Source organism: Neoarius graeffei, chromosome 22, assembly GCF_027579695.1.
Source record: "Neoarius graeffei isolate fNeoGra1 chromosome 22, fNeoGra1.pri, whole genome shotgun sequence".
NCBI classification, from domain to species: domain Eukaryota; kingdom Metazoa; phylum Chordata; class Actinopteri; order Siluriformes; family Ariidae; genus Neoarius; species Neoarius graeffei.
The window spans coordinates 12887912-12900424 of NC_083590.1; the positions used below are offsets into that span (position 1 = coordinate 12887912).

General features: G+C 41.4%; 1 protein-coding gene across 1 annotated transcript in view; it reads left to right on the forward strand.

Annotated features, from left to right (window-relative positions):
- Positions 1-209: 209 nt before the first annotated feature.
- Positions 210-12513, forward strand: part of LOC132870649 (NACHT, LRR and PYD domains-containing protein 3-like) — an 85279-nt gene continuing 72975 nt past the window's right edge. The window contains exons 1-3 of the mRNA XM_060904399.1: positions 210-341; positions 466-606; positions 6710-6826. Of these exons, the coding sequence (XP_060760382.1) occupies positions 554-606; positions 6710-6826 (170 nt within the window). The 5' untranslated portion in view covers positions 210-341; positions 466-553. The remainder of the gene's footprint in view (positions 342-465; positions 607-6709; positions 6827-12513) is intronic.

Genomic DNA, 12513 nt, shown 5'->3' on the forward strand with positions numbered 1-12513 from the left:
GCCTAGATTAGGAAACATCACTCGTGCTATGATAACATTTATCAAAGAAACAGAATTAGCAAATAGGATTTAGTTTGTTGTTTTGTGTTTTTCTTTTTTCTTTTTATTTATTTTTTATTTGAAATGACATCCATTTGATTGTACCTCAGTCCAGTAGATGGCGGTAATACACTTTGCCTGTAAACTGCCATAAAACCTGACAGAAGAAGTTTTCCAGAAGTGAAAGTGTTTTTCCTTCAGCCTCCGGGCCATTCTGTTGCTGTTGGAAAAATAAAGAAAATCTCCAACTCCAGGCAGAACCGGTGAGATTAATGAACCCCAGCATAGAGTGCTGAGTAAAAGTAAGTGCTGTGTTGGAGAGAAATGTGGTTGTATTTGACTGAGCTCGTGTAAAAACAGTAGTAAAACTGCGGAACTGAAATCACCTTCCCTGTAAAGCTGCTGTTTATTTTGTTTTTTTTCTAGGAGTGAAATTAATTCCAGCAGAAGAGATCAGTGTCTTCAGGAATCAGCAGTGAGTCCATGAGCTGTGTCCATATACTAATATTAAAAAATGGAGAGCTGTGATCTGGACACAGATAATGTGACCCCACCCTCAGAAAAGCGGTAAGCTGCCATGTGGCCAATTTCGTGGTTATGTACGTACAATTCGCACACTTCGCAAGGACCTCTCTGACAGAGGAATAGTAGTAGGATGGTTTTGATTTGTGCATGATATATGTACTACGTAGCACTATTAGTCATACCATTAACAGGGTTGTTGACTTTTTTTATATTTGAGCTGTAAGGGGAAAATACACCGGTTATGGACGTATGCATACAGTTTTTCAACGTTGTGTCATTCCGTGTCAAAACTCTGAAGTATAGAGATATTAACAAAGAAACACTTTTCATGGGTAGGCAAGTATATCTACTAACAAAAAAATAACCATTAGGATTATCCATTGCATATTAAATGAACGGCCCAACTTAACACTCGGTTATGGACGTAGCTACATGGTAATTGAAAGTCCTTTTCAACATAGTTTATTTGAATATGGCAAGTGTGAAACTAATAAAGGCACGTTGAAATTTTAATAATAGGACACAAAACAGGTATTTTAGAAGATTTATTAAATTCTGGAACAAATTCACATTGAAAGGCTTTCACACATGTTTGTATTTAAAGAAAAAACATCATAACTAATCAAAGTAAGAGTAATTGTCCAATTCTTTATTATTTCTTTAATGCTTAATCCATATCAGACTTTAAAAAAATTAAAAAACAGGATAGGTTTTAATGACTGCAAACTGAGGGAAGGATTCTGGCTACCATTCCCAAGGATCGATTTGAATGGTTACAGTTCCGACATCATACAACATGCATATTCGCATATTCAGTTGGAGTTCTAGACTATTATATTATATTTGGGATTTTGCACCATGAATAGCACATAACTTAAAATACCTCATTGAGATTTAATGATCTCATGTTTTAGTCTTCGGCCAAAACTGCCGTGACGGCCTTACGCTTCCTCGGCGATTTGGGAAGGGCTTGCTTTGCCTTCTTTACAGCCTTGCCCAGTGACTGACGTGAGCGAAAACCTGAGGGGGATTCTTCCCCAGCCCCATGACCCCGTGCATTTTTCTGCTTGCAGAATTCTCTCAGTCTCTTGTTTTCTTTCGCCTGATATTCTTCCCACTTTTCTCTTCAGGACTTGTCTTTCAAGGGATTTTTGTTTCTGGTCCTTCTCTGTAAACTTCTCATGAAGGGAGGGGTTCTTCTTCAGGTGCTCCCGGAAGCGGGCCTGCTTCTCTCTATTCGTTAGAGCCATGGTCCCCACACCTGGCTGGCAAATAAACCTACTTTATGTATTTGACTACATCCACAACAAATCAAAAACTCAATCAAAATGAACAGGATAGCAAAGAACTTGGTAAACATTGATTGGCTGCTTGCAGTTTACAAGGATTTCACATTACTCTGAGAATCATTGAGATGTAGTATCCATTTTGGGAAGTGTCAGGAATTTTTTTGAGGGAAATGAACATTACACATGTATGGAAATTGATTAAAAAATAATTAGAAATTATATCAAATAACTTCATAAAGAATATAACTCACCTTGTATTCCTTCTTCTTCTGGTTTTATGGCGGTTGGCAAACCAGCGTATTTGGTGCATTACCGCCACTCCTTGTATTCCACAGAACTGGGGTTCCTTTAATGTCGATTGTTGCCGATTTGAAACTTTGTATCAGGTGTGTCTAGATCTAGCAGGGCACGTGGAATTCAACAGGAAGTGATGTCATGCTTAGTTAAAAAATTGTACACCAGAGGGCATGGGTTATTTAATGGCAAAAGAGATCCACCAGAGGGCTGAAAGATACAAAACATGTGATCTTGCATGTTTGCATGGATGTACAGTGGTGCTTGAAAGTTTGTGAACCCTTTAGAATTTCCTATATTTCTGCATAAATATGACCTAAAACATCATCAGATTTTCACACAAGTCCTAAAAGTAGATAAAGAGAACCCAGTTAAACAAATGAGACAAAAATATTATACTCGGTCATTTATTTATTGAGGAAAATTATCCAATATTACATATACATGAGTGGCAAAAGTATGTGAACCTCTAGGATTAGCAGTTAATTTGAAGGTGAAATTAGAGTCAGGTGCTTTCAATCAATGGGATGACAATCAGGTGTGAGTGGGCACCCTGTTTTATTTAAAGAACAGGGATCTATCAAAGTCTGATCTTCACAACACACGTTTGTGGAAGTGTATCATGGCACGAACAAAGGAGATTTCTGAGGACCTCAGAAAAAGTGTTGTTGATGCTCATCAGGCTGGAAAAGGTTACAAAACCATCTCCAAAGAGTTTGGACTCCAGCAATCCACAATTAGACAGATTGTGTACAAATGGAGGAAATTCAAGACCATTGTTACCCTCCCCAGGAGTGGTCAACCAACAAAGATCACTCCAAGAGCAAGGCGTGTCATAGTCGGCGAGATCACAAAGGACCCCAGGGTAACCTCTAAGCAACTGAAGGCCTCTCTCACATTGGCTAATGTTAATGTTCATGAGTCCACCATCAGGAGAACACTGAACAACAATGGTGTGCATGGCAAGGTTGCAAGGAGAATGCCACTGCTCTCCAAAAAGAACATTGCTGCTCATCTGCAGTTTGCTAAAGATCACAAGGGCAAGCCAGAAGGCTATTGGAAAACGTTTTGTGGATGGATGAGACCAAAATAGAAATTTTTGGTTTAAATGAGAAGCATTATGTTTGGAGAAAGGAAACCACTGCATTCCAGCATAAGAACCTTATCCCATCTGTGAAACATGGTGGTGGTAGTATCATGGTTTGGGCCTGTTTTGCGGCATCTGGGCCAGGACGGCTTGCCATCATTGATGGAACAATGAATTCTGCATTATACCAGCGAATTCTAAAGGAAAATGTCAGGACATCTGTCCATGAACTGAATCTCAAGAGAAGGTGGGTCATGCAGCAAGACAACAATCCTAAGCACACAAGTCGTTCTACCAAAGAATGGTTAAAGAAGAATAAAGTTAATATTTTGGAATGGCCAAGTCAAAGTCCTGGCCTTAATCCAATCAAAATGTTGTGGAAGGACCTGAAGTGAGCAGTTCATGTGAGGAAACCCACCAACATCCCAGAGTTGAAGCTGTTCTGTATGGAGGAATGGGCTAAAATTCCTCCAAGCCGGTGTGCAGGACTGATCAACAGTTACCGGAAACGTTTAGTTGCAGTTCTTGCTGCACAAGGGGGTCACACCAGATACTGAAAGCAAAGGTTCACATACTTTTGCCACTCACAGATATGTAATATTGGATCATTTTCCTCAATAAATAAATGACCAAGTATAATATTTTTGTCTCATTTGTTTAATTGGGTTCTCTTTATCTACTTTTAGGACTTGTGTGAAAATCTGATGATGTTTTAGGTCATATTTATGCAGAAATATAGAAAATTCTAAAGGGTTCACAAACTTTCAAGCACCACTGTATGTTTAAATTGGTTATGGACGTACGATTATGGATGTACATAAATTTGGGTATCTTTATTTCTGTAAAAAATATGAACAGCCAATTTTTTTATGGTTGCTTAGGATCTGAAGTTAGCTTTGCATCATAAGAGAAATTTAAATGGTACAAATATTCTTTAAAGGGGATAAAAAAAAAATCAAATGTTTGGTTATGGACATACATGCATCGGCCATTTCGGTATTGAAGCTGGCTATCCCAAAATGAGACCATAGTTGAGCCAACTTAATAACAGGAGAAAGACCAAATGTTATACTGTTAATTTGATATAAAACAGTAACTCTCAGTAAGTAACATTAGTGGATTATGAGGCACCTCATGATTTCATCTTTTTTGGTGAAATTCGCAAAGTTTATTTCAAGAGACTTTAAAGACCTATACGTATCTCTTGAATGCATGATTCAACAAACATAACATTTCCAAGAAGTACAGGTTGTTAGCTTTCCAATGATACCTCATTTATGTATATAGTCCCAGTTTGAAATTCTGACTGTGTGGTTGACACTTCCATGGAATTGCCCATGTTTTAAAATTTTAGTCATTAACTGTTCATATCTGAAATATGGAGTGAGTAGATATGAAAAGAATAACTGAACAAAAATTTATCCTCAGAATGAAAAGTTATCAGTCCCCACTTTAAACATTCAGATTCTGTTCACTGTCAGTAAAATTATGTTCTTATAAAATAATAATGCAGTTAAAGAGTAAAGAGTAGGTATGAGACGACACACTAAAGCCACGATATGAGTCGTATTCCAATACAGGCTTCACAGGACCAGACTGATGAGACGGTGTTGACACAAATCACACCACTGCAATATCAACTGCTGGGTTTCATGTGATGTCACATCCACCTCATTTAGTTATTCAGAACTTTAGCTGGTGGTCTACCATGACTCAGTTGACAAAGCGTTTGTATGGAGAAGGTGCATTACTCGCATGAAAAACGCCTTACGCTTGCGTTGTTTTAGGTTGTTCAAATCAATCAAACTGAAACTGATAAAAGTTTCTTCAGGGTTCTCCGTGAACTAATAAGGGTGAATGAGCACTGGATTTCAGAAAAAGACGTGGAGAAAGGTGGCTTTTGAACCTCTGACTGAAATCGAAGGGAGCATAGTCGAAGCATGCTCGAGTTTGCAGTGATCACTTGGTGAAAGGTTTGTATTTCCCTCTCGGCTATGTCCTTAGTGTTTTCCAAGTAATTTTCTTGCTACGTGTCGCTATTTTACAGTACGTTTTTAGTCACAAAGCACTAAAGTCCCCAGCTGTTTGTTTACTCCTCACAAAGTCCATATGCATGAAGGTCGCAACAAAATTCTTACCCAGCCATACAGTTACAATGCGCCGTGATCACTTCTCAATCTTGTTTAACTAAGATCCAGGTCTTTAAAGGGGTTTCTGATGATCTTTGTGAATGATTTACCTAAGAGATAAAAGTGGACACAAGTGAGAATCAAGCCAACTGTTGTTTGTTTACACTTCAACTTGCAGTGCTTTGTTGTAAAGATGCAAATGAAAAGCTTAAAAAAATACTTACACAGGCAAAAACAATACAGGATTCATTGGGCAGCGACTTAATACCGAGGTCCTTTACCCAGCCACATGCAAAAAAGTTGTAAGCCTCCATACTCTTCCACGCTTTCATCTGTTTTGCGGTGTAGAAGGATATGTGCAACACCAGATAGTTCGAGATGTCGGGGAACTCGACTCAAGGGTAGTTTTTGAGATCATATGACAAATCCTTCTTTCCCAGACTGTAGGGGTCGATTCCATTGCACATAGCAATCTTCTGAATATATCTAAAGCGAGCAGTGGCTTCTAGATTACGAGCATACTCTGATAAGGTATCACTAGTGGTTTGCAGTACAGCAGTCTTTAGACCACCAGCTATTTCACTTCTGGTAGAACTGCTAAGAAAAGTCACGTGACTGAAACCCAGCAATACAATAGGAGTGTTAAACTCAGATTTTGACACATCAGCATTTTTGGGAGACCCTGAAGCTCCATCATCAAAGTTTATCATTCTTTTTTCATATCCTATCGGCTAAAACCAACAGAACCTATTGAAGGGTATGCACTAATATTTAATAACATTTTTAATAGCAGGGAATAAAATTTATTCTCCTGTTTTTTTATGAATGCGTTCCTTTGTTTATTCACATTTACAGCAGCTGTGATGAGAAACAGGATTAGCTCATTGGGACGATGCGTATTTCCTGTTTCTGTTAGAAAGCTACTAGACAGATAGCTACACTATAAACCCAGAGATCTGGAGAGCCGGTGAAGTTGCTGCTGGAGTTTAGTGTAGAAGAAAAGTAGATCAGGATTTATAATATTCGGTGTATTTTTCCCCTGTTATGAACATATTTTTATCTTTTTCAGTGGAGCTGTAATAAAGCTATTTCATGGCACCGTTGTTAATGTAGAAAGATTGTTTGAGGGTAAACTGTGCTGTAAATGATTAACATAACAAATGAGTTATCACGTGCTACTCCCTCTGCTGCTGCTGCCAAGTGTGTAAGAAGAGGTGGAGGTCATAATGCATATTGAACAGAAATATGGTGATATACAATATGATACAAATTCATCTCAGCAGTATTTTGTGTCGGAATTCTGTGGAAGAAAAACTGTTTCATGTCCACTCTGTAATGTTGTACAGTGAACTCAAGAGAAACAGATCAGACTCACCAGAAGCCAGCTGTGTCTCCATGAAGAGTGATTGGTCTATGCATCAACCTGACCACTTTAAAAGTGGAGACCCCTCATCTGTACACAGGTAACATCCCATAATTCTCATAGTTAAAGTCACAGTAATGGATGTGCTCCACTGTCATTAGCAGCTATTTTGATTTATATTATAGTTACTTGGTGTTTGATGATATAATACTTTCAGTAAATGCTTTAGAGGAAATGGTGTAAACGCTTATTCAAGTGAAAAAGTTTTACAACCCCGATTCCAAAAAAAGTTGGGACAAAGTACAAATTGTAAATAAAAACGGAATGCAATGATGTGGAAGTTTCAAAATTCCATATTTTATTCAGAATAGAACATAGATGACATATCAAATGTTTAAACTGAGAAAATGTATCATTTAAAGAGAAAAATTAGGTGATTTTAAATTTCATGACAACAACACATCTCAAATAAGTTGGGACAAGGCGATGTTTACCACTGTGAGACATCCCCTTTTCTCTTTACAACAGTCTGTAACCATCTGGGGACTGAGGAGACAAGTTGCTCAAGTTTAGGGATAGGAATGTTAACCCATTCTTGTCTAATGTAGGATTCTAGTTGCTCAACTGTCTTAGGTCTTTTTTGTCGTATCTTCCGTTTTATGATGCGCCAGATGTTTTCTATGGGTGAAAGATCTGGACTGCAGGCTGGTCAGTTCAGTACCCGGACCCTTCTTCTACGCAGCCCTTACCTCGCCTCTTCGCGCTTAGTTATGCATAAGGCCTCCACATGATTCCTCCAATCCTTTCTGTCCTTAGCAAGGACCCGGACCCTCTCCCATGACCTCCAGCCTCCTTCATCCCTCTCCTTTTCAGTCATCCGTCGCCATGTTGTTTTAGGCCTGCCAACTTTTCGTCGTCCTTCGGGAGTCCACGTCAACACTGTGACACAATGGTGATCTCTATCCATTCCCAACACATGGCCAATCCATCTCCACCTCCTCTGTTTGACAAGGTCACTTAAACTATCGCATCCACATATTTCATTCAGTTCCGTCTTGGAGATTATGTATGGCCAACATATGCCCAGGATTCTTTTTAGGCACTTGTACTGGAAGGAATCCAGTTTCTCATTGTCCGCCAGGTTGGTTTTCCAAGTTTCACATCCGTATAGCAGCACGGGTTTAACTAGTGTGTTGTACAGTCGGATCTTGGTTTTTCTACTGATCTTCTTGGACCCCCAAACTTTCCTCAGCCTTCCAAATGTCGCCTTCGCTTTCCCTAACCTTCTCTCTATGTCCTTGTCGGCACCTCCACTGTCGCTCACCATAGCACCAAGATAAACAAATTCTTGCACTTCCCGTATCTCATTATTACCAAATTTAATCCTCCTACTTGGATCTTTACTGTTAATCTTGAGGACCTCGGTTTTCTTCCTACTGATCCGCAGGCCTATCGTGCTTGCTGTGTCAGACAACTTGGTTGTTTTCCTCTGCATTTGGGCTGCTGTAGTTGACACTAGTGCAATATCATTGGCGAAGTCAAGATCTTCAAGCTGACTAGTCATCTTCCACCGTATGCCGGTATTTGCACCTGCTGTTACTTGACGCATTACCCAGTCGATAGCTAAGATGAAGAGGAACCCTGACATCACACAGCCTTGCTTCACTCCAGTCTTAACTTGGAACCACTCGGATGTTAGACCATTGTTGAGGACAGCACACTCATCGTTGTTGTACAGTAGCTTGACGATATTAATTAATTTCTCTGGTATTCCGTACGCTCTCATGATGATCCAGAGGCTCTTTTGGTGCAGCGAGTCGAAGGCCTTTTCAAAGTCGATGAAATTGACTAACAGTGGAGACTGCCATTCACACGCCTGCTCTATCATGTTCCGCAGTATAAAGATTTGTTCGGTGGTATTTCACCCCTCCAGGAACCCTGCTTGCTCGGGTCTCAGTCGCGTGATTGTTCCTTCCTTCATTCGCCTGACGATAATCTTGCCAAGCACCTTGCTGGCAATAACCAGCAGAGTAATGCCTCTCCAGTTGTTGCAGTCACCTAGGTCGCCTTTCTTTGGTATCTTTACAATTAATCCTTTAAGCCACTCGTCCGATACCAATTCCCCCTCCCAGATGATTAGGATTAACTCGTGTAGCTTTCGAGCAGATGTTTCTAAGTCTGCCTTCAGGAGCTCAGCTACAACGTTGTCAATGCCACCTGCCTTTCCTTCCCTAAGAGATAGAATTCCGAGCCTCACTTCTTCCCAACTAATTGGGTCTGTGCTTATGCTTCCAATAATGGGTATAGGGGCAGTTGAGTCTTCCATGGGACTCTCGGGTGGATCGCGATTGAGGACTTCTTCAAAATGCTCTTTCCATCTCTCCAACCTCTGACTTTCTTTAGTTATGATGTTGTTCGACTTATCCTTGACTGCAGCATTACTGTGACGCTTATCTTTACAAACTCCATTTATGGTTTCATACAGAGTCTTCATATTTCCTTGGTCAGCTGCCCTTTGAGCCATATCCATCTGATTTTCTAACCAAGTTCTCTTGTTGGCTCTAATGCTTGACTTGACTTCTTTGTCCTTCATTCTATACTTTTCCCTCAACTGTTGTTGTAGTCTCGCAGACTTGGCTCCTTCTAGTTGCTGTTTAACTTGCTTCCTTTCTTCGATGTGTGACCAAGATCTTTCACTTATCCATGGTTTACTCTTCCTCTTTTTAAGACCTAGTACATTTTTGGCCGTTGATGTGTGTGCATCCCTGTACCGCTCCCATCTTGCATTTATATCCGGTTCTTCTTCATCTGTGGCCTCTAATACTGCAAAGCTGTTACGAAGCTCCACGGAGAATTGTTTCCTGATTTTCGGGTCCTTTAACTTGCTGACTTTGTATCTAATTCGTGAATTGGGTGGTTTAATGGTCTTCTTTAGCTTCAGCTTGATTTTAGTTCTAACCAGTTGGTGGTCAGAAGCAATATCGGCTCCTCGCATAGCCCTCGTGTCGAGAACAGATCTTCTAAAACACTTATTGACAAGAACATGGTCAATCTGGTTGTGAGTTCGCCCTTCCGGTGATTTCCAGGTGGTTTTGTGGATATCTCTGTGCGGGAATATGGTGCCGGTTATCACTAAGCTGTTCATTTCGCAGAAGTCAACCAGCTTCTCTCCGTTTCTGTTAATCTCTCCAATTCCATGGGCCCCCATGACTTCCTTCTTGTTACTATTCGCTGCCCCGACCTTGGCATTCAGATCTCTACTTATGATGAGCATATCGTGCTTTCTTATCTTCTGTAGTACACTCTGTAGTTGTTCATAGAATTCATCTACTTCTTCTTCCTCAGCTTCCATTGTTGGTGCATATACATGAATGACAGTATTGCTGCTTTTCCACTACCAACGCGGTTGAGTTGGGCTGAGCCGTGCCGTGCTGAGTTGGGCTGAGTCGAGCTGAGTGGGGCTGTTGGAGTTGCATTTCGACTACAACCGCGCTGAACCGTGCTGGCTGGAAGTGGGTGGACACATTGGGTGGAGTTAGCGAAAGTGGGTGGACGTCACGTGATGTCGTTAGGCGGCACAAACAGTGACATCAGTGACCTTTTAAGCGGTAGTCTCACGACCCGGATAGCAAACAATAAACATGGAGTCGTTAGTGTTGCTGGTCTTGGTGCTGTGGCTTGTTGTCACCGACAACGCCAACAGATACTGGCAAGAGCGTATAGATGAGGCGAGGCACATAAGCCTTCAGAAATTCTCATAATTCGTAATTCTTCTTCTTCCGGGTTTACGGTGTTTACAGATCCCAGCATGCTCGCGGGGCATGTGTGGGCATGTGAGGACACTCCTCCTCACCAATCAGTGCACAGGGGAGTGTCCCCTCACGCCCCTAGCCTCACTCAGCTCGGTTTGGCTCGCTTCAGCCCCACTCCAAAACCGTGCGAGTTTTGGGTGCTCAGTAGGGCTGAAGCGAGCTGAGTCGTGCTGTTCTGAGGTAGTCGAAACGCGAGCCGTGTCAGGCTGAAGTGAGCTGAAGCGAGCTGAAGTGAGCTGAAAAAGGGTAGTGGAAAAGGGCCATAAGTTTAATAAACTTGGAATGAAATCGTGCCTTGATAATACGCTCGTTTACTGGTAGCCACTCAATCAACGCTGACTCTGCTTGCTTGGACATCATTATAGCAACCTCAGCTCGATGGAAACCATCTTCCCCTCCCGAGTAGATTACTGTTTCCCCTGAGGTGAGCTTCATCTTTCCAAAGCCATTCCATCTGCATTCGCTGATTCCTAATAGTCAATATTATACTCTCGCATTTCTTTGGCAACCTGTGCTGCCTTGCCAACAGCATACATAGTGCATACATTCCAGTTCCCAATGGCCAATACTTTCTTGGGTTTCAGAAATGACATCTTCGATTGACGGGCTTCTGAGTAGCTTTCACCAGCCAATGTCATATTGCGCTGATAGTCCATAAGACAAAAATCGTTGTCTGGAGGTACCTGGCTAGCCTCTTCTTCCTGCCCATAACTTACTTGAATAGTGTGTCTGGTTTCCGTGATGTGGTTTCTTTTACAGGGATGGGTCATTGGCCCATCGCCCAATCCCCAACCTGGAGGGCCAGGTGTTGCAGTTCGTCTGGCTTTTCACCTGGAACCTGCCCAGCAAGGTTGAACCTACCAGGGGCCAAGGCCCCAGCTGATATAGCTCCAAGGATAAGGCGTACAAACCTCCCCACCACTATAAGGCGCAACACATAGGGAGGCTTCTACTCAGCCATGATGCTGTAATTGATGCAGTATGTGGTTTGGCATTGTCATGTTGGAAAATGCAAGGTCTTCCCTGAAAGAGACGTTGTCTGGATGGGAGCATATGTTGCTCTAGAACCTGGATATACCTTTCACCATTGATGGTGTCTTTCCAGATGTGTAAGCTGCCCATGCCACACGCACTAATGCGACCCCATACCATCAGAGATACAGGCTTCTGAACTGAGCGCTGATAACAACTTGGGTTGTCCTTCTCCTCTTTAGTCCGAATGACACGGCGTCCCTGATTTCCATAAAGAACTTCAAATTTTGATTCATCTGACCACAGAACAGTTTTCCACTTTGCCACAGTCCATTTTAAATGAGCCTTGGCCCAGAGAAGACATCTATGCTTCTGGATCATGTTTAGATACGGTTTCTTCTTTGAACTACGTGTATAGAGTTTTAGCTGGCAACGGCGGATGGCACAGTGAATTGTGTTCACAGATAATGTTCTCTGGAAATATTCCTGAGCCCATTTTATGATTTCCAATACAGAAGCATGCCTGTATGTGATGCAGTGCCATCTAAGGGCCCGAAGATCACGGGCACCCAGTATGGTTTTCCTGCTTTGACCCTTACGCACAGAGATTCTTCCAGATTCTCTGAATCTTTTGATGATGATATGCACTGTAGATGATGATATGTTCAAACTCTTTGCAATTTTACACTGTTGAACTCCTTTCTGATATTGCTCCACTATTTGTCGGCACAGAATTAGGGGGATTGGTGATCCTCTTCCCATCTTTACTTCTGAGAGCCGCTGCCACTCCAAGATGCTCTTTTTATACCCAGTCATGTTAATGACCTATTGCCAATTGACCTAATGAGTTGCAATTTGGTCCTCCAGCTGTTCCTTTTTTGTACCTTTAACTTTTCCAGCCTCTTATTGCCCCTGTCCCAACTTTTTTGAGATGTGTTGCTGTCATGAAATTTCAAATGAGCCAATATTTGGCATGAAATTTCAAAATGTCTCACTTTTGACA